At 43.1% G+C, this 27,478-nt stretch overlaps 1 protein-coding gene across 4 annotated transcripts; it reads left to right on the forward strand.

The window, feature by feature from the left end:
* The first annotated feature begins 653 nt into the window (after nt 1-653).
* LOC123650025 (olfactory receptor 13A1) lies at nt 654-15,371 on the forward strand. Of its 4 annotated transcripts, none has more exons than XR_006739226.1 (4): nt 654-859; nt 1,224-1,426; nt 1,698-1,741; nt 15,218-15,371. XR_006739226.1 is itself a non-coding variant. In XM_045568406.1 (4 exons), exon 4 carries the CDS (start codon nt 3,352-3,354, stop codon nt 4,336-4,338), a length of 987 nt encoding a protein of 328 aa, XP_045424362.1. In that variant the 5' UTR covers nt 654-859; nt 1,224-1,426; nt 1,698-1,741; nt 3,340-3,351; the 3' UTR covers nt 4,339-4,394. The 4 variants fall into 4 exon arrangements, 2 of the variants coding, with proteins under 2 accessions (XP_045424362.1, XP_045424364.1); XR_006739227.1 differs by lacking the exon at nt 15,218-15,371 and adding an exon at nt 7,411-7,524; XM_045568406.1 differs by lacking the exon at nt 15,218-15,371 and adding an exon at nt 3,340-4,394.
* The last annotated feature ends 12,107 nt before the right edge of the window (nt 15,372-27,478 follow it).

The following is a 27,478-nucleotide window of genomic DNA, read 5'->3' on the forward strand; positions in this document are numbered from 1 at the left end:
GTGTCTGAAAATCCTTAAACCCCTTTAGAAATAAACATAATGAAAGTAGTCAAGTTCTCCATTATTAATTAAGCACCTTAAAAGAGCAATAATTCTCCATTTGTGAAACTATAAACAATAAATTGGAACTAAGAGAAAATTTCACTACAAATAAATTGTACTCCATGTAAAATTCAATCTATCTTTAGGATAATCTCAATGAAATGACCTTTTTAATTTCAGGGATTTTTGAGGGTACCTATTGTTTCTTTAAAGCGGTGAAAAACCATCCAAGATATATATATATATATTTTTTTTTAATAGTAAATAACTTTTATTTATTTATTTCGGCTTGTTAGTGGGGTACAAAAGTCATCACCTAAGTGCACATTTGGGAATAACACCAATTGGGTGTTGGGCAGATGTGGAGTGTGGGGGGAGGGGATGGGTGTATACCTACATCCAAGATATTTAATATGGTTTTATTTTCTCAGAAGCTTGAGTGCCAAAGGGTTTGATAAATGTGGAATATAACCACTGTCTAAATATCCTATTGCCTTGCATGTGGGGAGTCACTGTGTTGTCTGTTTGAATGTAGTAGGTGTTTAAACTTGGCAATTGCTACCTGCAAGTGTGTTCTTTTCTCTCACATCCTTGGTAATATTCTTGTGATGCTTGATGAGAATTAAAGCCAATGCCCTGTGAATCTTGGGGGAGCAAGGTCTTTGTTATTATTTTCAGAAGAAGAAATAACTGGCTGAGGTCCAACAGACGTATGGTTATTCTCATAGAAAGAGTGTTGGCACCCTGAACCTTTGATCTCCTCTTGACCGATTGGTGGAGGAAGCTGCCCACCTGCCCTGCAAATCACAGTGAGCGGGTAACCATCTGAGGGCTAATATTTTTGCTGGATGTGCATGTGTTTGTTGAAACTTCCTTGTGCTCAGCACCTGTTAAAAACCTCCATTTATGTTGCAGTTTTTTTTCTAACCTCATTCTGGGCTGAGTTAAAAGGTAGATAGAGTTCAAGGTCTCCTTCATAACGGGTTCTCTTGGTTAAAAACCTCCATTTATGTTGCAGTTTTTTTTCTAACCTCATTCTGGGCTGAGTTAAAAGGTAGATGGAGTTCGAGGTCTCCTTCATAATGGGTTCTCTTGGTGCTACAGGAACAGTGTGTGGCAGACCCAGGACTCGCTGCTGGGTGGGTGCTCAGTGATGGATGTTTGTCTCCTCCTGGGTGCAGCTGCAGGTGCTGACTCTGGTTTGTCTGTGAATTGCACTGTGAGGTGAACCATGATGTCATGCTGGCTGGGGAATCAGGTGGCTAAAATCCTATGGAGGACATCAGTGGGAAGTGCAGAAACCTCACACTGGGACATCAATGGGACAAATCCAATTCTGTCCCTCTTACCCTGAAGTTAAACAGGAATCACTCACTGAGCCATGGTAAGAGCAAATAGAGTTACAGTTATTTCTCCAGATCCATGACTCACACTGAGCAAAAGTAATTATTCAATCTTTTTGTCCCAAATAAAAATGAAATCAGCTAAAGTGTATTGTATTCATTATGTACACTAAAGTTGAGCTATCCTGATACCTTCCTGCTGGGAAGACGCCCAGATGGAACCCCATCATTTCCATCATCTCCGGTCAGACTCCACGCTAATGTAGCCTTACTGCTCAGAGTCACAGGGATTTTATGCTTTTCTCTTCACAGAACAGTCTTCACCTCACAAAACGGTGATATGACCCAGATTGGAGGTAAGGTTTGGTCATTTTGTGTAAACTTTTTAATGTTTTAATGGTAAATACACATCTTAAAGTTTGACAAAACCCAGAATTATTAATTAAAAGTGAACGTCTTCCTTAACTTCCTTAATGAATAAAGAGTTGAAAAGGAGGGAAAAGCAACTGTGTACCATGCCAATTTTATCTTAAATAATACAGAATGTGCACTGCCTTGAGAATAGAAGTCATTCTGCTGTTATCCGTACTGAACTGCCTTTTAGCACTGTCTCAACACATGTATTGGAGTGCCCACCCACTGCCTGCCAGGCGCAGGGCCTGGTGCCAAGAAGGGATGTCCAGAGATCCATGGGGCACATATGAACCACAGGGGAGACTGCTGGGTAACCTGATCAAGCAGTGACATGTAATGGTTCTAGGATGGAAGTCGTACAGAATCTTGAGGGGACACAAAGGGCAGTGGGCCTTTCTCCCCAGGAAAGTGATGTTTGAGAAGGAGAGGGCTGATGATCGAGCTGGTTGATGAAAAGAAGGGCATTCCTGGCTGACGGTCTTACAAGAACAAAACCCAGAAAGCCTGGTGTGGCCCACCCAGTGCATGGGCCTGTCTGGGAGTGCTGGGTGTGGGAGGGGATGCAGTTCTGAGGGTTAGGAGGAGTGGGAAGACAGGCTGCAGAGGAGGGGGCCAGGAGGAGCTGCATCAGTAAAACACTTCCAAAGCATTATTTCGATAACTACACAGCATTATATCAAAATACCATGATATACTCACAAGTATAGGTTGCTTTTAAACATTCACTATTATAAATAGCACTGCTCTGTCACCTTAAAGATGTTTTGAGTTATTTCCTTAGGAAAAATTTCCAGAAGGGAAAGTTCTGGCTCAAATGGATAGAATATTTTATTTTATTTTATTTGTTTTGTTTTCATTTTAATAGATTTAGGGATGCAAGTGTTTTTTTGTTACACAGATGAATTATACAGTAGTGATGTTTTGGTTTTTAGTGTACCTGTCACCAAATAGTGTACAATACACCTGATAGGTATTTTTTCTTCCCTTACCTGCTCCCATCCTTCCCCCTTCTGAGTCTCCAATATCCATTGCACAACTCTGTATGCCCTTGCGTACCTGTAGCTTAGCTCTCACTTATAAGTGAGAATATGTGGTATTTGGTTTTCCATTCCTGCATTACTTCACTTAGGATAATGGCCTCCAGTTCCATCCAAGTGCTGCAAAAGACATTATTTCATTCTTTTTTATGGCTGGGTAGGGAATACACATTTTGAAAGGCCTGCATCTTTGCACCATACTAATGCTAGTCAATAGCATGCTTTTCTAACTTTGCAAAATCATGGACGATAAAGAGTGGATCATTGATTTAATTTGCATTTCTTTGAATGAGGTTGAATGATGCTTCATGAGTTTAATTGGCCATTTGTATTTACTTTTTACAAACTAAATGTTCATGTCCTTTGCTTGTTGTGATATTGGCGTATTTGTCTTAATTAATATGTCCTAGTGCATTTATATAATATCATTCATGCCATAATGTGAGGTGTGAATGACACGTGGTAGCAGCTTTCCTGAGCACCCCTCTCCTTTATCTCTCTAGCCCTGAGATCACATGAAGCTGTGGGTGGAGACTCATCTGATAGTCCTGGAAAACCCTCTCAGCCCAAGGACCATGAGTAACCAGACCCTGGTAACAGAGTTTATCCTGCAGGGCTTTTCAGAGCACCCAGAATACCAGGTGCTCTTATTCATCTGTTTCCTCTCCCTTTACTCTGTGGCCCTCACAGGTAATGTCCTCATCATTTTGGCCATCACCTTCAACCCTGGGCTCCACACCCCCATGTACTTTTTCCTGTTCAACTTGGCTACTATGGACATTATCTGCACCTCTTCCATCATGCCCAAGGCCCTGGAAGGTCTGGTGTCAGAGGAAAGCTCCATTTCCTATGGAGGCTGTATGGCCCAGCTCTATTTTCTCACGTGGGCTGCATCTTCTGAGCTGCTCCTGCTCACGGTCATGGCCTATGACCGGTATGCAGCCATTTGCCACCCCCTGCATTATAGCACCATGATGAGCAGGGCGTTCTGCAGCATGCTGGCTGCAGGTGTGTGGGTACTCTGCGCCTTCAACACAGCCATCCACACGGGGCTGATGCTGCGCTTGAATTTCTGTGGCCCTAATGTTGTTACTCACTTCTTCTGTGAGATCCCTCCTCTGCTGCTTCTCTCCTGTAGCTCCACCTATGTGAACAGTGTCATGATTGTCCTGGCTGACGCCTTTTACGGCATATTGAACTTCCTCCTGACCATCGTGTCCTATGGCTTCATCATCTCCAGCATCCTGAAAATGCGCACTGCGGAGGGGAAGCAGAAAGCCTTCTCCACCTGCTCGTCCCACCTAACTGTGGTGTGCATGTATTACACTGCTGTCTTCTATGCCTATATAAGCCCCGTCTCCAGCTACAGTGCAGAAAAGAGCAAGTTGGCTGGCGTGCTGTACACCATGTTGAGTCCTACCCTCAACCCCCTCATTTATACTTTGAGAAACAAGGAGGTCAAGGCAGCCCTCAGGAAGCTTTTTCCTTACTTCAGAAATTAATTTGTGGGAATTAACCTTTCTGTGAGGGGTCTGATTATCAAGTTTCTGGTCTGGAAGGTCAATAAACCTGTCTTTTCCACTCCAGCAGAACATCTGCGTGGATGAGCTTGGAGATCTGGTGCTCAAGACTGGCTGATGGGAGGACTGTGGTTGGGTGTGACCCACAAGCCTCTGAGACATGGGATCTCACTGTCTGACCTCAAGGTGATGTCAGTGCTAAATTGACAGGGAAGCAAAGCTCTTTAGGAAAAGAAAAAAATGCTCCTTGTGTTTTAGACTTATAGCCATACCAAATGTTTTCCTTTTTATTCTTTTGTGTGTATAGTGTTCAGGGTATAAATCCTGAAATTACACCCAGAATTTAGGTGTGTAGACTTAGGCAGGATTGTGGACCCCACAGCACTTGGAGGACTGTCAGACTGAGGAATTGCTTTAAGGTGACCATTGGCCCCTAAGAAACCTGCCCCCATTATCTTACCTCAGATCTTTCATCTGGAGCCAACTGGATCTTGAAAATAGTTGGATTCTAATGCAAACTGTTGTTTCTATTTTTCTCTTTTCTTCTCAGTAACACTCAAGGTAAAATGTATTATTAGGACCATTACTTTGCTTTGAATATAGAAATTCTAACTTTAACACCTGGAATAATGCCCAAGATTTCTCACCTCTCCTTGACCTTCTTCTCAGATTATGAGTATCTGACCTACCTCACGGGCCTGGAATGGAGACAACCTCTATGACTTGGCTCTAATAAGTTACACAGCATTGTGACAAGGCATTGCTATCCTTTCATTGTTTCAGAATAAAACTGAGTAGACAAATCCTCCATGTCTAATGAAGACAGGTCTTGAATTTGTGCTTTGTGCCATTAGAAAACTGTCCTGGAAAATCCATTCTCTTTATCATGACCCACTAAAGATGAAAAGAAGTTTCATTCTTCTGCATGTGGCTATTCAGTTTTCCCAGTACCATTTATTAAATAGTGTGTCCTTTCCCCAGTGTATGTTTCTGTTTGCTTTGTCAAACATCAGTTGATTATTGGGACCTGAATTGGCCTAGGCAAAGAATTTATGGCTAAGACCCCAAAAGCAAATCAAACAAAACAAAAATAAACAAATGGAACTTTATTAAACTAAAAAGCTTCTGCACAGCAAAAGAAATAACTAGCAGATAAATAGAACCTACAGAATGGGGAAAATATTTGCAAACTATACATCCAATAAGACTGATATTTAGAATCTATAAGGAATTCAATTCATCAGGAAAAAATAAACAAATTGCCCCATTAAAAAGTAGGCAAAGGACATGAAAAGACATTTTTTAAAAGAAGAGATACAAATGGTCAACAAGCATATGAATAAAATGCTTAACATCACTAATCATCAGGGAAATACAAATTAAAACCACAATGACATACCACATTACCCCAGTCAGAATGGCCATTATTAAAAAGTCAAAAAACAATAGATGTTGCAATAGGTGTTGGTGTGGATGCAGGGAAAAGGGAATGCTTATACACTGTTGGTGGGAATGGAAATAAGTATAACCTCTATGGAAAAAAAGTATAAAGATTTCTCAAAGAACTAAAAGCTTATCTACCATTTGATCCAGCAATACCACTACTGGCTATCTACCCAAAGGAAAATAAGTCCTTATATCAAAAAGACACTTGTACATATATGTTTATCACAGCACTAATCACAATAGCAAAGATATGGACTGCCAATCAACTGATGAGTGCATAAAGAAAATGTGATACATCTAGCAATCCCATTATTGGGCATCTACCCAAAGGAAAAAAAGACATTCTATAAAAAGGATACCTGCACCAGAATGTTTATAGCAGCACAATTCACAATTGCAAAGATGTGGAAACAACTTAAGTGCCCATCAATACATGAGTGGATTAATAAAATGTGGTATATGTATACCATGGAGTTCTACTCAGCCACAAAACACAATGGTGATCTAGCACTTCTTGTATTATCCTGGATAAAGCTAGAGCCCATACTACTAAGTGAAGTATCACAAGAACAGAAAAACGAGCACCACATGTACTCACCAACAAATTGGTATTAACTGATCAGCACTTAAATGCACATATAGTAGTAACATTCATCAAGTGTCAGGCAGGTGCTGGGGGGGAGGAGGAGATGGGTATATTCACACCTAATGGGCGCGGTGCACACTGTCTGGGGGATGGACACACTTGAAGCTCTGACTCGGGTGGGGCAAAAGCAATATATGTAACCTAAACATTTGTACCCCAATAATTTGCTAAAATAAAATATATATATATTAAAACAAAAAGTATAATAAGATGTGAATGTTTACCTGTATCTTTGGAATTGAATAAAAACACATATAGTTTGCTGCTGTAGGTGGAAGCTAGGAGTGGAGTGTGATATTTGATTTAGAAGGGATGAATTGTCCATGGTTCTCCATCCAATATTCTCATTATCATTCATCAGAAGCATGTTGATTTTGAACATGAAGTTCAAAAGTTTGATGAATTGTGGCTGACTGTGGCTTTGTCACATAGATTGTTATAGACCAGGTTTCGTGTCTTCTAACAGCATTCTGACTCCCAAATAACATGTTGCAACCCTCAGTGGTCTCAGAGACTTTCCAGTGAACAGTGCTTTGAAAACTACCACCAATGACTCAATTTGATTATTAATAGATTTTCAACATGCCATGAAGAGTATGTATTGTGTTATTCAACTTAGTTTCTATAATTTTTATATTTTCTATATTTTACAATGTGTTTAAAAAATAAAAAGCACTTGGACAAATACTGGGAATCTAGGAGAGCGTTACTAACTTGACAAAACAGAAATATGAGACTTGGTCTCTATTCTTACCAAGTTATTAATCCAGTTAAACACACACCAGCACCCACGATGATGAATACAAACAGAGACTGCTGTTTTTTGGGTGCGGTGTGATGGTGTTGTAGATTCTCAGAGAAGTGTGATTGTGAAAAGAGCCCTGATCTGGGAGGGGGAAGTTCTGGGTTCAAGTACAGACTCAGAAGCACTCAGCCCACTGGAGCCTTCCTTTTCTTCTAAGTGTGATGAGGATGACAAACTAACCTAGAGATGCTGCCACAATTGAATGAGAGAACTGAAGAAAAGGACATCAAGTGCTATGTAAGTTTAAGACCTTGCTACTGGTGAGCAGTCACCGAGGAAGCCTGAATGTCACAGGTCCTCAGCACAGCCTGGCTCAGGACAGGATTTGCTGGCCAGGAAGGGTAAGTGGGGCTAAGTGGTATGGGACCACTCAGGTGGGGCTGTGGGCAGCTGTGGTCTTGGCTTTCTAAAAATTGACTGTATGAGGAGAAGCAACTGGGGTGGGTAAGTGAGAAACAATTCCAGTGGTTTCTGATGCAACAAGTGGACCCTGTTTATCTCAGTAATCTTCAGGCTGATACATGACACCATCTTTACTCAGGAAGGGCCAAATGGGAGAGTTCCTTGACAGACATGGGCCGTCAACCTTCCCTTAGATCTGAATTCTCTCCCAGATCCCCAAAGCCCACCTTCTTCAGGCCCAACACCTTTTTCTTGTTCTTCAAACTCAAACAGGTCCACATTAGTCTTCAGATCACTCTTCTCTACCCAGTTTAGCTGAGACCCCTGCTTATCTGTCCCTTGGACTCTGCTTATCTGTTGCTTTGCACCCTATGTGAGCTGCATGTCCTTCTCCCTGTAGCTGACTTGGTGCAGGAGAGTGTCCTTCCATGTAGACTGCTGTCTTGTTTGGTGCTTGCCTTCTCAGGAGCAATTGTATCCTTTCCTCCTACTGGCCTAGCAACTAAGACTTTTTTCTTTTTGCAGATGCTTTTGTGGGGAATGGTGACAATTTGCTTCCCTCAGCTGGAACTGAGAAGCAGCTTTTGCTTCCCTATGATGTTATCTCTTAACATCAGTCCTGTAATTTAATGCACACAAACTCATAACCCCACAGGCATCTGGCAGGCAGATGTTCTATAAATTCGTATTATCAAGTCTTTAAGAGCCACAGAGTAGAAGTGATACAACTTCTGTTTTACCCATTCTTCTGTTTTTTGTCTTTGATAACATGTATCAGTAAAGGAAAGCACATGCTTTCTTTGAAAGACTTTACAACCACAAGTGCTTATCTTCTTGGTCTTCCTGACTCGATCTGACATCCTCTCAGTGGTGGAAACCAGACTGATGTGGCAGCATCAACAGCCCTAGCAATGGCGGATCTGCCTGTGGAGACATGGCATGGGTCTACAGTGCACCCAGCTGTCTTTCTGTGGAGGTTGTTTCAGAAACTGAAATCTTAGCCACATTTCTGTCCTGTGACCCCTGTGTTTGTGTTTTATATTGGCTTTCCTTCCTTTTCTTCAGTTTAGGAATTAATCTTTGGATGCAACTACATCAGAGATTGTCAACCTCCACACTATTGGCATTTTGGGCTGGATCATTGCTGCAGGAGGTGCCCTGTGCATGGCAGGGCATATAGCTGCATCCTTGGCCTCTGCCAACCAGATGCCAGTAGGACCATTCCAGTTGTGACGACCAAGACTATCTCTAGACATTGCCAAATATCTCTGGAAACAGGGAAAGATCACCCCTGGATGAGAACCACTGGTCTACAGCCAACCAGAGATGGCCTTTCTCACACTTGGAAAGATGTTTTGCTGCTGCTGTGTCCCTCTCATCACTATAATCACTGCCTCTAGCTAACATGAGAGCTGCCACACGCCAGGTCTGGGACTAAGTATTAGCACAGGTTGTTCCTAGCTTTCTGCTAAGACTGTAAGAGGCTAGACAATGTGTACAAGTCACACAATGAGTGGGTGGTAGATGTGGGAGTTGAACAGAAACTCCATGAATCCAGAGCATATGCTCTTAGCCTCCAAAGCATATTATAGTCCATCATGACCTCTAGCTTCTCGTGCTGTCCGTAGGTGGGATGACAAAGGACTTTGTTAACAAGCAGCATGTCCTCTGAGGCTCCTGCCCAACATGACCAATGTGTCTGGAAGAGCAGTTTTTTTGAAAGGTAGCAGTTGACCTCAGCAGAGGACGTAAGATTTCAATCCACCAACTTTTGTCAGAGCGACTGAATTGGTGCAATGTTATCTGCCATTTAGTTAAAGAGATGGGATACCTGAGCCATTTTCCCAGGAGCAGATTTCTTAGGGCCTTTCTGGCAGTTGTAGAGATTTATTCCAGAGAAAGTGCACGTCCATAAGACTGAGGAAGTTCCCTCACATTTAATTTCCATAGCATGGAAAAGATTCTTTTAAATTTAATCTAAGGACCCCTTTCTTCTTAGAAAGGGAGGGTGGAGAAGTTACTTTCATCAAAGGAGTGACTTTCATCAAAGGCAAGCAAGAAAGGCATTTGGCCCACCCCATATGGGAGGTAGGGGTAGGCTTTCATCCTCCACCACCAGCTGGGCTGAGCCCAGTGCACTCACGAGTGAGAGCTCCACCCATAAACTGGACATCATGGCTGGGTCCTGGATCTTCAACAGCCCAGCTAGACAGAGCCCCTGGCATTCTCTATAAGCATGGGATGAGGAAGGTGCTTGGGCTCTTAAAGACAATATCTCCTTATGCTGGCTCTACATCACATTCAAGAGCCAAGCTGTGACTGGGTCTTGCTTTTGTCCTTTTCCAGGGGTGAGCGAGCCTCATGTCTGGCTGACCATACATCTGAGTCAGAACTTGTTGGTAGTTTGATACTGAATTGATCTGGATTTGTGTGTTGCCATATGCTGTCTTTTCCCCCTTAAACACTTATACTCAGCCTGTGACAGACTAATCAGGAGAATGAGATCTACCATCATGCTTTATTTTTCTGAATTATAATGAATTATAATCAACAGATGTGATTAGGTAGTACTACAAATGTACTTTCTAATGTGGAACTGTCACCTATGTTAGTTATATTGGACAGTGAAAAAACTCAGAGCCCAAATTATCATCCAACCTCTACTCAATTTCCCTGGGATGCTGATTCAGCTGCCTGCTGGAACCTTTATGTGGATCTGCCTACCAGGGAACACAACACATTCTCCTGCCTCCCGCTGTGCTGTGGTAGTTGCCTGAGCTGGTCTAGAGCGGAGAGTCCTGAATCCTGGGCAGCAATTGCTCACTATTAACCTATTGTCTCTCAGTTCCAAACCCAGCTTGGGAACTCTGGGCCTGGGATGCTGCAAACCCTATTTCTTCTTTGCAGCTGGGTGTCTGTTAGTCTCTGCCCAGAAGGGAGCCTGGAGGGAGACTGCAAGGAGGAGGCCAGAATAGGGAGCAGGTACATGCTCTGTCCCACTTGCTCCTGGCTAGACTGACCCTAACAATGACTCCTTAACTCTACAGCAGTGATGGGTCTAGTGACAGCAGCTGGTTACGGGTTCACAGCAGCCTCATTGGGCCTTTCAGAGATGCCAGGATGTGGTCACCAGTGTTGCCCGCTTGGAGGTCTGAATCCCTGCTCAGCAGGGCTCTCCTCGGAGGTCCTGAGGAAGCAGCACCCACTCGGCAGTGCCTACTCCTCAGGCCAGCACCTTGGCTCTGTGGGGTCTCTTCATGTCACTGGAGGACCAAGGCCACCCAGGAAGCTGACCCACCTCAGAGGTCTCTGGCCCAGCTCCGTGGAGCCCCTTCTCTGGACTTCTCAGTAACAATGGCCTCAAGCTCTCTGTGTCCCTCCAGTCCCAGGAGATAAAGCCGCTTTCTGCAGTCACTGTCTTTGCATCACCTCAGTGTTTCCCTTGTGCCCCACAGTCCTCCCAAACTTATCTAACCAATTCTCTACATTAGATTCTCTTTGTGAAAATAGACGATGTGGTTTCTGTTTTCCCAGCTGGGTGCCAGTTGGTGCACGCCTTACTTGCATGGGTCATTGGCTCAGTGCTGCTGTGCTACTCCCTTGGTCTTCAGCACGAGTGCTTTGGGCTCTGACAGACCCAAGCCTCACTCCATCTATTTCTGCCTCAGACATGACAATGGGCTGAATTCGCATCTATCAAGGGCCAGAGCTCGTTCTGCTCCTGGAGGGAGAAAACCATAATTCTGAGTTCGCCAACACTCCTGATGACCGTGGACAATATCTCTTGTCTTTCAGGCTTCCTCTTCCAGGTTTCCCAAATTCTCTCCTTAACAAGGTCACTGGGCTCCTCATTGCAGGGCTGGAGAGGAGTCCCTTTGGATGCTCTAGGCAGCCTTCTCTCCTGACCTGATTCTTGGTTTCAGGGCAGTGCCTGTATCCTTATTCTCCCATCTCAGGTGAATGTCTTTGCTTTCCTGGTGCACCTACCACTGGGGTGGGAGAGCAGCCTTTGTCTCTCCTTCTTCAGACATAAAGGGCAGTTATCTTGGTGTCTGGAAACCTAACCCTGTGCCTTAAAGTCCACTTAATCTTCCCTTCCAGAGCCACTCCACCCGTGACACTCACTCACTCCCACCCCTTCCTGGTATATCACAGAGTTCCTAAGGTGATGTACAGATCAGCTCCTTAGGATCTTGGGATCCAGTTACATCGTGCCAGTGGCTCTGGTGGACCCTTTGATCAAAGGCTGAGTGCTGCTTTCCTCATGTTGCTCAAGGCTAATTTTATCTTTGAGAGGACTCGGAGATTACAATGCAGTGTATCAACAAAGTGAAAGCAAGAGGCTACTACTTGGAACAAAATATGTCATAAAGCCTACATAATTTACTCCTGAAAATATTCCTTTCCTGCTTTCAGTCTATTTGGTCAGAATCTGCCACATAATTGTCTCAGTTCTAACTATGTCATTACAGACTTCATTCCTTCCTTCCCTCTTATCACAAATACTTATCCTGCCCTCATCAAGCCCTGTAATACCTGCTGAGGATGCAGCAGTGAGCAAGGTGGGAAAATGTTGTCCCACTGTCTAGTTGGGAAGACAATTTAATGAGTAATGAAAATAAAATATCATGATGAAGGGAGCACCCAAAGCAAGGGAATCCTGCCTGCTGTGGGGTTAAAGAAGAGCTCCTGTAACAAGTGTCACTTATGCTGAGCTCTTAAGGATAAGTAGGGGACAGAGAACTAATTTGGAGGGGATGGGGCAGGGAGAGAGTATTCTAGGCTCAGGGATTCCTGGCAAGTGCACGGGGCAAGAGTGAGTGTAGCACATATAGCCAATTGAAAGAAATCAAGAGTGGTTGATTTGATCTGAACTAGAAATGGTGGGAAAATGATCATCAGAAACAGTTTTATCCAGTGAATATTGGGAGGCATATATTGTACCTGGTTTCTTCCCTTACTCAATTGGAAAACATATTATATCCCTGAAAATGATTAAAAAAAGAATGCTTATACCTACAAGTTCTCATCAATGAAAAGTGCTTCGTTAATTATCACATTGATTCCTCTGGATAGCAGTAGAGCCCAGTCTCTTAATGATAGCCACGTGGGGCTTGTACATGGTGGAGACCATTGGGCCTCTGAAATATAGATGAATAAAAGATGCTCTCAGAACTGATGACATTTCTCCCCCTTCATGTGTGTGTGCATGTGCGTACCAGTCAGTCTACTACACAGTTAAGTCTTTTATTTCCATTCTTCCCGTGGAGAGTTGAATGTGTCCTAGACATAATCTAAGAAGTGAAATCCAATAAGGCCAATGTGTAGTGGTGTCTTATTCTTACATTTGAACACTTGGGCTCTCAGGAGAAAAGCACACAATGTGAATTTATTTTTATTGCTATGTGAATAGAATTTGATTCTCTACATGACTGAGGTCCTCGCTCAACCTCCTACGTATGCACTCCCAACATGTACACCCCTAAATTGGCCAAACACAGAGACACACACGGAAGAAGGCCATGTGGAGGCAGAGACAGAAGTTGGAGTGATGCATCTACAAGAGAGGAAACAGCAAGGGTTGCCAGCAACCACCATGAGCTAGAAGAGGCAGGAAGGACCCTCTCTCAGAACTCTCAGAGAGAGCGTGGTCCTGCTGACACCTCAATGTCAGACTTCTAGCATCCAGAACTATGAGGGGATAAATTTCTGTTGTTTTAAGACACCAGGTTTGTGGTAATTTGTGACAACAGCCCTAGGAATGACTATAGGTGGCTTCTAGTGGAGGGGAAGTCCCAAATTATGCCTTTTTATCTGGTATTAATAAGTTCCTCATATCCAGAAGCAACCAACCACTCACGGATCTCTTTTACCTAAACATTGCTGCCTAGAAACACAATTGGCTTTCCATATTTATCAGGTTTGGAGAGAAATAGGTCTAGAAAGTAAACAGAAGGTCTAAGCCACATGCAGAAAGGAATGGACATTGTTAGCCGTTTACCCACAACCAGAGGAGGAAAAATGGCTAATTTAAACCCAAACTGCTCAATCTTCTTTTGCATTTGGTGGGGTTAAAGCCCCACAATTATCATGGTTTTGGTAATTTTTTGGATTGTGGTAATGCTGTGCACTTACCCTCTGTTCTTGGACATAAGTACAGCCTATCTCCAAACTATACTCAGTGGCTTGCAAATACAAGCACATTTATTTGTCATCCACAGTTTGGTGGGTCAGCTGGGCTCCCCTTGGTACCACTGGGATTGGAGGGTGTGGCTCTGGTTGAAAGCTGGCTTCAGGCGTGCTCCATGTATCTTCTCATGCTGGGACCTGTGGCTACCGGGGGCACATTCCTCTCCTGGCTGATGGGTAGAGTGGGAAAGACAAGCTAGACCAAGCAAATCCACTTCCAGCCTCTCCTTTTACCATGTCCATTAATGGTCCAGTGGCCAAAGCAAGGACGTGCCGAAGTGACACCAGGGAGTGGGGAATCACACTCTGCCTATTCTAGTAGAAAGCCCTGCAGTGTCACATGACAAAGGGCATTGCTGTGATCTTACAGGGAGGGAGTGAGGAATTGGGAGCAATATTCTCATCTGCCATAATATCCCTCTTTGGGCTGTGGAAGGTGAATGCTACCTCCTATGTCCTCTATATTTTCCACAAATGAAATTCACAAAATGTGAGTGGAAAAAGATAATTCTTTGCCTAACAAAATAACAAGAATTTGGGGGCTTGCTGGTGGATGGTAGAGGGAGCCTTCTGGGATGGAGTGAGGAAAGGGCTATGGAAAAGATGATTGAAGACAGAGAGGGAAAGAGAATAGAATATAGAAAAGTGATGTAGCATGATATCCAAGTGTAGGTGGGAAAAGGCACCATAGCTTCTGCCTGGTTGGGATATTCATCCAGCTACTCTGCAGCCACCATGCTGAGAGATCACCTAGAGAAACTGTAGGGACAGAGAGAGATGCTGGAGGAGTCCCAGTTCTTTGAATCTTTCTAGCCCAGGCACCAGATAGGTGAGTGAGGAAGCCTTTGAATGACTCCGGACCCAGCCATGGCTTGACTGCAACTGCATGAGAAACCCTGAGTGGAAACCACCTTGCTGAGCCCAGTGTGCTCTCAAAAAAAATAAAATAAAAAAAATAAAAATAATAAGGAATTCTTTTTGTTTTATGCCATTAAAGTTTGCGTTGGTTTGTCAGAGGCCAAAGATGCTAATTGACATATTATAGGAGGATTATTCCTGAACTTTTAAGAATATGGGCTATGGGGAATGAATCCATTTTTATTTCATATTTATTTATTTATTTATTTATTTTTTAATTTTTATTTCAGCATATTATGCGGGTACAAATGTTTAGGTTACATTTATTTCATATTTTAAAAAATGTTTGGAATAATGTTATAGTGAAATATGTTACAAATACATTATTTAATTATCATTCCAATATTTTAAGTTAAAATTTTATTTTGAGACAAAATTTATACTTGTGGATTCATATGCAATTGTAAGAAATAATAGAGTAATCTCATATACTTTTTGTCTTTTTCCCCAAATAGTGACATCTTGCAAGACTGCAGTACAATGTCATAACCAGGATATCCATGTTAACACAGTCAAGATACGGACCATGCCCATCACTGCAAGGATCCTTCATGGTGCCCCCTTCTATAGCCACACCCATGTCTCTTTCACCTCTACCTCCCCCTTAACCCCTGGCACACACAAATATGTTCTCCATTTGTATCATTTTATCATTTCAAGAATGTTATATAAATGGAATCAAACAGTATATTACCTTCTGGGATTTTTTTTTTCACTCAGCATAGTTCCCTGGGGACTTAGGCAAGTTGTGTATCAATAGTTACTTTCTTTTTGCTGCTGAGTATTATTCTATGTACTGCAGTTGTTTAAGTATTCCTCCATTTAAAGACATCTAAAGTTGTTTCCATTTTTTGGGTACTGCAAATAAGGCTGCTGTAAACATTTGTGTACAAGTTTTGGTGGGAAAATAGATTATCATTTCTCTGGGATAAATGCCCAGGAGGACAATTGCTAGGTTGTGTGGTAATTGCATGTTTGGTTTTTAAAAAAGCTGCCCAACTGTTTCATAAAGTGGCTGTGTGATTTTACATACCTACTTGCAATGTATGAGAGATACAGTTTCTCTGCATTCTCACCAATAGTTGGTATCATCACTTTTTTTAAATTTTATATCTCATTGTAGTCTTAATTTCTATTTCCTAATGGCTAGTGGTGTTGAAGTTCTTTTCTTGTGCTTATCTGACATCTGCATATCCTCTTCCATGAAATACCTCTTCCTGTTTTTGCCCATTTACTAATTAGATCATTTCTTACTATTTTGTTTGGAGAGATCTTAATATATTCTAGATACTAGTCCTTTGTTGAATATATGATTTCCAAATATGTCCTTTCAGTCTGTACCTTTTCTTTTAATCCTCTTAATAGCATCTTTCATAGAACAAAAGTTTTAAATTTTGGTGAAGTCTAGTTGGTTTTTTCTTTCATGTTTTACGCTGTTGGTGTCATGTGTAAGAATTCCTTGCCTAACCATAAATCCTGAAGATTTCCTCCTCTTTTTTTCCTAAAAGTTTTACAATTTTATGTTGTACATTTAAATACATATATTATTTTGAGTTAATTTATGTATAAAGTGTGAAACTTAGATAGAGATTAGTTTTCTTTGCCTATGAAAGTCCAACCGGGGGGAGGAGGCAAGATGGTGGATGAGAAACACCACTAGCCAGGGACTCTTTGCAAGAAGGAGAAATTTTAGATGAAAGGGAAAAAACCAAAAAGACAGACCAGATGAGAGTCAGAAGGAAAGGTACCTGAACCTATAGGAGACTTCACGGGAAAAGGTTACAGAGCAGAACTGGAAGGAGAAAGGCACTGGCAGAGATTAAACCTCAAGAAGCTTGGAGACTAGCGAAAAGGTTAGGCGGAACAGTTAAAATTCCCCTCCCTTGTGGGGCTCCTGAGCTGCTGGAGAGACCTTCTGCCAAAGCAAGCCCAGAGACTGCTGCTGCCAATGAGCAGAGACCTTCTTGTGGACAGGTCACCAGGCTTTCAGCTCCCTCAGGGCACTTCTTGCCCCACAGACCCAAGCCAGTCGGCAGGTGTTATATTGCTTCTCTACCCACCAGGCAGCTTTGTCCTCCTTGGGGGGGCCTCAACTCCTCAGGATCCATCTTGCTGGTCCCCATACAGACATTTCCCAACTCTGGCCCAGCCTGCAGGAGCCACAGGGATCCAGCGAGTCCCAGGTTATCTGTGTGACTCCAGAGCCCAGTCATTCTGGGAAGACTGCCTCCCAGAGAGAGGGTCAGAGACAACCAGTGCGCAGACCACCCTCCACCTACTCCTTTATTCTACCCTTCCCTTTCTCCATGCATGGCTGCTGAGAGAGACAATTTAGCCACCATCTGGAGACATCCACAAGGAATGGGGCTTGGACCTTTCCTTCTGGGGCCCTACAGTGGACTGAGGGGTGCTCAGACTGTGAGCTCCCTACCCGATGGCCTTTCTTGGTGCTGCTTGCCCAGTGACCCCAGCAGAGAGGGGCAAACCCTGAGGTGGAGGGACATTGAATCAGCTTGGGGACCCTATAGGTGACTTGGTACCAGCATTCTTCTCCCTGGAATGGTCAGGGATTGATCTCAGGGGCTGAGGAGACATTCCTGCAGGCCAGATCCTGTATACTCAGGTCTCAATTGCATTGCCCAGGAGCACAGAGGGGATATTTTTGAATTAGTTTCTTGAGGTGTGGGTGCCTGCCAGAGCAGATCAGATTGGGTCCTAGCTGAAGTATACTCACTAGGCACCCCTCCTCCCATGGGAGGCCTGTGCTCCCTACTCAGGCTAGCATCCTGGGCTGGGAACCGAACCTCCCAGCCTGCATCACAGTCATGGAGGATGTTGGCTGGCTGGAGGTCCTGTCTGCCAGCAGAGGCCCTGGAGAAACCATGGAATAGGGAAGGGTGGAAAGTAGTGAGGCTTGTTCCAGACTGCCAGATGGTGGGATTCAGACAGCCCCACCTCCACAAGCAGACTTTCTGGTTGAGTGGGGCCACTTCAGCCCCTCTCTGGAAGCTTTGCCCACAAGCAGGGAAAACACCTTTGACCCCTTCTAACAGCATTTGTGGAGCTTGAGGTCAGGCTCACCCAATCCAACCCCACCCAGCCTCACTCCCCTCCCGCCTCTGCTAAGGTGGAGAATAAAGACACACCAGGGCCACACCCACCACCTGGGGCACTACACTGCTTCTCTACAGGAAGTAGAGCTGGTCACAGGATCAAAAAACAACATTGTGGCTTGTTTCTCCTGGCAAGAGTAACCTACTGACAGGGAGGTCAATGTGCATGCCCTTTTACTGCATTTACTGACTCAGTATACAGGGTGTGGTCGATTTTTACCCACAAGCACCACCCACTTTCTCAGAGACTAAACTGGGCATGTCACCATCTGAACAAAAATCCAAAGGTAAGAAGCAACAGCTGCTCCAGATGGGAAGGAATCAGTAAAAGAACTCTGGCTGTATGAAGAATCAAACAAAAAGGACACCCCCAGAAGGAAACACCAGCTCTCTAGCAATGCATACCAACCAAAATCAGAACACTAACATGACATGTAAAGAATTTTGAGCATGACCATCAAATTAGTTTCACTGATCATCACCTAAGAGCACATTTAGGAATAACATTAATCGAGTGTTGGGCAGATGTGGGGGGGGTTGTGAGGGGATGGGTGTATACACACATAATGAGTGCAATGTGCGCTGTCTAGGGGATGGACACACTTGAAGGTCTGATTGGGGGGGAGGGCAATATACGTAACCTAAACTTTTGTACCCCGATAATATGCTGAAATAAAAAAAAAAGAATTTTGAGCATGGATTTTAAGAAAACTCAATGAACTGCAAAATAAAATAAATACTCAACACAAAGAAACCACACACACACAAAAATCCAGGAAACGAATGAAATATTCACTAAAGAAATTGAAATATTAAAGAAAAATCAAACAGAACTTCTGGAAATGAAAAATTTATTCAATTTATTACAAAACACAGTGGAAAGCCTCAAGAACAGGTTAAATAAAGCAGAAGAAAGACTCTCTGAGGTTGAAGACAACACCTTTCAGACAACATCTTTCAGTTGCAGAGATAGAGCAGAGAAATAAGAGAAAAGAGCAAAGCCTACAAGAAATGTGGGATTATAGAAAGAGGCCTAACTTAAGAATCATAGACATCCATGAGGGTGAAGAAAAAAATACAGAAGGGTTGGGAAATGTATTTGAGGGAATAATGGAAGAAAATTTTCCCGACCTTGCTAGAAATCTAGATATCCAGATATGAGAATCTCAGAGAAATCCTTGGAGATTCATTGCTTACAGGAAGACACCATGACACATAGTCATCAAGCTGGCCAAAATAAACATGAAAGAGGCCCTCCTATGAGCTGTAAGGAGAAAGCAGCAGGTAACCTACAGAGGAAAACGCATCAGACTACCTGCAGATTTCTCAACTGAGACCTTATAAGCCAGAAATGACTAGGGCTCTATACTCAGTCATCTCAAACAGAATAATTCTAAGCCTAGAATCTTGTATCCTGCAAAACTAAGTTTCTTATACAAAGGAGAAATAAAGACCTTCTCAGACAAGCAAACACTGAGGGAATTTGTCAAGACAAGATCTGCCCTCCAGGAAGTACTCAGAACAACATTACACATGGATCAGCTCAATAGACACTCACCAGTATAAAATCATCCAAAAGCTAAAGTTCAAAGGCCAGATACCAAAATGGCTCAAGAGAGAAAACAAAGCAACAAAGTTCAACTCAACAGGATGAACAGAAATCTGCCCACTTATCAATTCTTTCAATAAATGTGAATGGCTTGAACTGCCCACTAAAGAGACAGGCTGGCAGAATGGATAAATATACACAAGCCAAATATCTGCTGTCTTCAGGAAACACATCTAACACACAAGGATGCATTCAGACTCAGGGTGAAAGGATGAAAAACAATCTTCTATGCAAATGGAAAACAAAAGAAAGCTGGTGTAGCAGTTCAGATTTCAGGTAATTTAGTCTTCAAATCAACAAAAATAATGAAAGACAAAAATGGTCATTAAATAATGGTGAAGGGTACAATTCAACAAGAAGACAGAACAATTCTAAATATTCATGCACTTACTCAGGTTCACCCAGACTCACAAAGCAAATCCTACTCAATCTAAACAAAATGATAAAAAGCAGCATAGAATATACAGAGACTTCAGCACCCCTTTGACAGAACAGGACAGAGCCTCCAAACAGAAAGTAAACAAAGAAACAATGGACTTCGATGGAACACTAGAACAAATGGGCCTGACAGACATTTACAGAACATTCTACCCCCAAACCACTAAATATCTGTTGTTCACATCAACTCATGAGACAGTCTCTAAGACTGAGCATATCCTAGGGTACAAAACATATCTCAACAAATGTAAAAAAATAGAACTTATACCATGTATCTTCTCAGACCACAGTGGAATAAAATTAGAAATCAATTCCAACAGAAACACTCATCTCTATACAAAGTCATGGAAACAAAACAACTTTCTGCTGAACGACCATTGGGTTAAGGAGGAAATTAAGATGTAAATCAAAAGATTCTTTGAACTAAACGATAAAGGGGCCACAAATTATCCAAACCTATGGGACACAGCTAAGGCAGTCCTGAGAGGAAAAATTATAGCCAGAAATACCCACATCCAAAGACAGAAAGATCACATATCAACAATCTATAATCAATTGTCTCAAAGATCTGGAAAGGATGAGAAAACCAATATCAAACCCAGCAGAAGAAAAGGAAAAACCAAGATTAGAGCAGAACTAAATGAAATCAATAATAATACAAAAAAACTATATGGAAGATTAATAAAACAAAAAGTTGGTTACTTGAAAAAATTAAAAAAAATGACATACCTTTTGCTAGATTGATCAGAAACACAAAAGAAAGGACTTTAAGAAGCTCAATCAGGAATGAAAAAGGAGAAATTACAACTGATACCATGGAAATACAAAATATCATCTATGAATATCATAAAAATTCTATGCATGTGAACTTGAAAATATGGGGGAAATGGACAAATTTTCAGAAACACACAGCCTCCCTGAGCTCAATCAGGAAGAAATAGAATTCCTGAACAGACCAATATCATGTACCAAAATTGAAGCAGCAATAAAAAATCTTCCTAAAAAGAAAAGTCCTGGACCAAATGGCTTCAAACCCAAATTTTACCAGACCTACAAAGAGGAGCTGGTGCCTATCCTGCAGATATTACTCCACAGCATCAAGAAGGAAGGAATCCTTCCCAACATGTTTTATAAAGCCAACATTATCCTGATACCAAAATCAGGAAAAGACTCAACACAAAAAGAAAACTACAGACCAATATCTCTTATGAATATGGATGCAAAAATTCTCAACAAAATCCTAGCAAACTGAATTCAAGTGCTTATAAAAAAATAATCCATCAGGACCAAGTGGACTTCATCCCAGAGACGTAGAGATGGTTCAACATAGGCAAATCTATAAATGTAATTCACCACATAAATGGAAGTAAAAACAAAGACCAAATGATCCTCTCAATACAAGCAGAAAAAGCATTCAAGAAAATTCAGCACCTTTTTATGATAAGAACTCTTAACAGAATAGGCATAGATGGGACTTATCTCAAAATGATAAAAGCCACATATGACAAACCCACAGCCAACATCATACAGAATGGGAAAAATTGAAAGCATTCCCACTTAGAACTGGAACCAGAAAAAGTTGCCCTCTATTACCACTTCTATTCAACATAGTGCTGGAAGTTCTAGCCAGAGCAATCAGAGAAGAGAAGGAAATCAAGTGTATCCAAATGGGGACAGCAGTGGTCAAAATATTGCTCTTTGCTGACAATGTGATCTTATATCTAGAAAACCCTAAAGATTCTTCCATGAGGCTACTGGAATTGATAAACAAGTTCAGCAAAGTCTCAGGTTATAAAAATAATGTACACAAATCAGTAGTACTCATATATACCAACAATAGTCAAACTGAGAACCAAATCAAAGACTCAATACCCTTCATAATAGCAACAAAGAAAATAAAGTACCTAGTAATATGTTTAGCTAAAGGGGTAAAAGGCCTCTACAGGGAGAATTACAAAACCCTGAGGAAGGGACTCGCAGAGTACATAAACAAGTGGATAATCATACCATGCTCATGGGTCAGCAGAATCTATGTTGTTAAAATGTCTGTACTACACAAAGTGATCTACAGAGTCAATGCAATCCCTATTAAAATACCAACATCATTTTTCATAGATCTAGAAAAAATAATTCTATGCTTCATGTAGAACCAGAGAAGTCCCTGTATAGCAAAAGCAGCCTTAAACAAAAAGAACAAAATGAGAGGCATCAATTTACCAGACTTCAAGCTATACTACAAGGCTATAGTAACCAAAACAGCATGGTACTGGCACAAAATCAGAGATATACAACAATGGAACAGAACTGAGAACCTAGATATAAAACCATCCTCATACAGCCATCTTATCTTTGACAAAACAGACAAAAACATACACTGGGGAAAAGAATCCTTATTCAATAAATGGTGCTGAGAAAATTGGATAGCCACATGTAGAAGACTGAGCCAGGATCTGCACCTACCACCTCTCACAAAAATCAACTCATGATACATAACAGACTTAAACCTAAGGCATGTAACTGTAAGAATTCTAGAAGAAAATGTTGGAAAAACTCTTATCGATAGTGGCCTAGGGAAAGAATTTATGAAGAAGAGCCCAAAGGCTATCCCAGTAACAACAAAAATAAATAAATGGGACCTGATCAAATCAAAAGCTTCTGCTCAGCCAAGGAAACTATCATTAGAGCACATAGACAACCTACAGAATGGGAGAAAATATTTGCATTCTGCATATCTTATAAAGGGCTGATAACTAGAATGTATATAGAACTCAGGAGAATTATCAAGCAAAAATCAAACAACCCTATTAAAAAGTGGGCAAAGGACATGAACAGAAACTTTCAAAAGAAGACAGACTAATGGCCAACAAACCTATAAAAAAATGCTCAACATCTCTAATAATCAGGGAAATGCAAATCAAAACCAAATGCAAAATCAAATTAAGTGAGATATCATTTAATTCCAGTGAGAATGATTTCTATCAAAAAGTCTCAATCAAACAAATGTTGGCATGGATGCAGAGAGTTACGAACACTCATACTCTGCTGGTGGGAATGCAAGCTAGTACAACTGCTATGGAAAGTAATATGGAGAGACCTCAAAGAGCTAAAAGCAGAACTATCATTTGATCCAGCAATCCCATTACTGGGCATCTACCCAATGAAAAAAAGAAATTCTGCAAAATATACATGTGCACTTGAATATTTATAGCAGCACAATTCACAATTGCAAAGATGTGGAAACAACCCAAGTACCCATCAATGCATGAGTGGATTAATAAAATGTGATATATGTATATAATGGAGTAATAGTCACAAAAAGAATGGTGAACTAGCACCTCTTGTATTTTCCTAGATGGAGCTGGAGCCCATTCTACTAAGTGAAGTATCCCAAGAATGGAAAAACAAGCACTATCTGTACTCACCATAGAGTTGATACTATTTGATCAACACTTATGTGTGCATATGGTAATAACATTCATTAGCTGTCAGCAGGTGGGATGGGGGTGAAGGAGATGGGTATATTTATACCTAATGGGTGTGATGCACACTGTCTGGGGGAGGGACATGCTTGTAACTCTGACTCAGGGGGGCAAAGGCAATGTATGTAACCTAAACATTTGTACCTTCACAATATTCTGAAATAAAAAAGGAAAAAGAATAAAAGAACAAACAAAGAAACAAAAAAGAAGTCCAATTAGTCCAATAGCTCTAGCACCATTTGTTTAAAAGGCTCTTTCTTCTATTGAATTACTTTTGCACTTTTGTCAAAAATGATTTGGGCATATTTGTTTGACCCTATTTATGGGCTCTCTATTTTTTCCATTGATTTATGTGTCTGTCCATCCAACAATTCCACAGTCTTAATTTATGTAGCTATATAATAATTCTTGAAATGAAATCCATCTAATTGGTTTTTTAAAAATTATTTTAGCTATTATGGTTCTTATGTATTTCCATATAAATTTTAGGACAAACTTGTATGTATTTATTAAACATCTTGGTGTGATTTTGGTGAGAACTGCATTAGACCTGCATATCAATTTGAAAAGAATTGACATTTTTACTATGTTGACTCTTCAGATATAGAAACATTGTATATTGCTACATTTATCTTCTTTGATTTCTTTCATTAATTTTTTCTTGTTTTAGGCATACAAGTTCCTTGAGATTAATACTGACATTTCACTTTTATTTAGTGATTATAAATGGTGTTCACTTTTATTTAGTGATTATAAATGGTGTTTTTTTCCCCATGTACATATGTTCATTGTCAGTATACAGAAATTCAACTAGTTTTTGTATATTGCTCTTGTATCCTGCAGCCTTGTTGAACTCACTTAGTTCTAGGAGTTCTAATTTTTTTTGTAAATTCCTTTGGATTTTCTTTTTTTTTATTTCAGGATATTATGGAGGTACAAACATTTTGGTTACATGTTATGACTTTGCCTCACCCAAGCCAGGATTAGAGGTGTGCCCTTCCCCCATAGAATGTTCACTGCATCCATTAGTTATGAGCTTACCCACCCCCACCTCCATAACTCCTAACCCCCAATAAACATTACCACCACGTGAGCACCTTAGTGTTGATCAGTTAGTGCCAATTTGATGGTGCTTATTCTTCCATTCTTGTGATACTTGACTTTGGAGGATGGGCTCAAGTACTATCCAGGATAATATAAGAGGTGCTAGATCACCATTGTTTTTTGTACATGAGTAGTATTCCATTATATACATATACCATATTTTATTAATCCACTCATCAATTGAAGGGCACTTGGGTTGTTTCCACATCCTTGACTTAGTGAATTGTGCTGCCATAAACATTCAAGTGCAGATGTCTTTATTATAGAATATCTTTTCTTCCTTTGGGTAGATGTCTAGTAGCTCTATTGCTGGATCAAATGGTATTTCTATTTTTAGCTCTTTGAGGTATCTCCAAATTACTTTCCACAGGGGTTGTATTAATTGGCAGTCCCATGAGCAGTGTAAGAGTGTTCCTATCTCTCCACATCCTCACCAGCATTTGTTGTTTTGGGACTTTTTGATAAAGGCCATTCTCATTGGAGTTAGGTGATATCTCATTTTGGTTTTGATTTGCATTTTCCTAATGATTAGAGATGTTGAGTATTTTTTTTTTTATATGTTTGCTGGCCATTATTCTCTCTTCTTTTGAAAAGTTTCTGTTCATGTCCTTTGCTCATTTTTGCTGGGGTTGTTTGATTTTTTTCCTGTTGATTTTTTTGAGTTCTATATAGATTTTTGTTATGAGGCCTCTATCGGGTGTGTAGAAAGCAAATATTTTCTCCCATTCCGTAGGCTGTCTATTCATTCTAATGATAGTTTCCTCGAAATAGACAATCATGTCACCTGAAAATCGAGACAGTTTCACTTTTTCCTTTTGATCTGTATGACTTTTATTTCCTTTCCATGTCTTACTGCACAGGCTAGACTTCCAGCACTATGTTGAATAAGAGTAGTAAGTAGACATCTTTGCCTTGTTCCTGATCTTGGCAGGATGGAATTCAGTGTTCATTATTAGGTATGATGTTAGCAGTGGGTTTTTTTGTAGATGCTTCTTAGCAAGTTGAGGACATTCCCTTCTATTCCTATTTTTTTCAGATGCAGACACCAGCCGCCAACCCTAAGTGCCTGTGCTGGCCCTCACCCCCACGTTCTCACCCTCATGCGCGGCCCCCGCACTCACCCCTATGTGCTTACACCGGCCCTCACCCCCACATGCCAGCACTGGCCCTCACCCCATGCCCTCACCCCTACGCGGCAGCACTGGTCCTCACCCCCACTCCCTCACCCCCACGCACCTGCACCGACCCTCACCCCCAAGCAATGGCACCAGCCCCCAACCCCACTCTTCTGTGCCAGCACTCACCCCCAAGTGCAGGCACAGGACCCCACCCCTAAGTGCCTGCACTGGCCCTCACCCTCATGCCCTCACTCCCACACACAGGCACCGGCCCTCACCCGCATGTGCCTGCACAGGCCCTCACCCCCACGCAATGGCACTGGTCCCCACCCTGACGCATCTGCAGGGGCACTCACCCCCATGCCCTCACCCCCAAGCACAGGTACTGGCCCTCACCTCTAGAGACCTGCACCGGCCTCCACCCCCACGTGCCGGCACCGGCCCCCAACACCGTGAGCTGGCAGCGGCCCCCACCCCCATTCACCTGCAGTGGACCCCAAACCCACACGTGGGCACCGGCCCCCAACTGCATTGCCTGCCCCACCCCCACCTCCACGGGCCGGCCTGGGTACTTACCCCCACGCACCTGCATCGGCCCTCAGCCCCATGTCCTCACCCCCATGCACCTGCACTGCCCTCTCCTCCATGCGCCTGCACGAGCCCTCACCCCCACGTACCGACACTGGCCCCCACCCCGACGCATCTGCAGGGACCCTCACTCCCCCATTCTCAACGCTAAGAGAAGACAGCAGCCCCCACCACAACACGCTGGCACCGGCTGCCACCCCCCACCCGTCTACACCGACCCTCACCCACAAGCCCTCACCCCCACGTGCCTGAACGGGCCCTCACCCCCATGCGCAGCACTACCCTCACCCCTAGGAGCCTGCACCGTCCCCCAACCCCAGGTGCCTGCACTGGCCACCACCACCATGCGCCAGCACCGGCCCCTACCCCCACGTGCCTGCACCAGCACCCACCACCATGAGCCAGCACCGGCACTCACCCTCACGTGTCTGCACTGGACCCCACCTCCATGCGCCTGCACAAGCCCTCATCCCCACGTTTCTGCACTGTCCCTCACCCACAGGCACCTGCACTGCCCTCACACCCAAGCGCCTGCACCGGCACTCACACCCACACCCTCATCCCCACGCACCTGTACCAGCCACCACCCCCACCCACATGTGCCTGCACAGGCCCTCACCCCATGTGTCTCCACTTTCCCTCACCCCCACGCACCTGCACTGCCCTCAACCCCAGGCACCTGCACTGGCCCTCACCTTCAATGCGACTGCACCAGTCTCCACCCCCACGCAACGGCACCGGCGCCCACCCCCACACACCTACACTGGCCCTCACTGTGACACCCTCACCCCTACGCACAGGCACCAGCCCCCACCTCTAAGCACCTGCCCTCACCCCCATGACCTCACCCGCACGCGCCGGCACCAGCCCTCTTCTCTACGCCCTTGCACCGGCTCTCACCCCCACATGCCGGCACTAACCCTCACCCCCACACCCTCTCCCCCATGCGCCGGCACCAGTCCTCACCTTCACGCAACACCACCAGCCCCCACCCCCATGTGTCTGACCCGGCACTCATCCCCTAGTGCAGGCACGGGACCCCACCTCCATGCACCTGCACTGGCCCCCACACCCACGCAACAGCACCGCCCCTGACCTCCACGTGCAGACACCAGCCCCCACCCTAAGCACCTACACCAGTCCTCACCCCCACACCCTGACCCCAACACACCTGCACCGGCCCTCACCCCACGCAACAGCACCGGCCCGCACTCCCACACTCCTGCACCGGCCCTCACCCCGACACGGAGTCAACAGCCCTCACCCC

Source organism: Lemur catta, chromosome 14 (assembly GCF_020740605.2).
Source record: "Lemur catta isolate mLemCat1 chromosome 14, mLemCat1.pri, whole genome shotgun sequence".
In the NCBI taxonomy this organism is placed as follows: domain Eukaryota; kingdom Metazoa; phylum Chordata; class Mammalia; order Primates; family Lemuridae; genus Lemur; species Lemur catta.

What these genes read in the sequence shown, in the direction of transcription:
- LOC123650025 (XM_045568406.1), top strand. Translation starts at nt 3,352, where the DNA reads ATGAAGCTGTGGGTGGAGACTCATCTGATAGTCCTGGAAAACCCTCTC.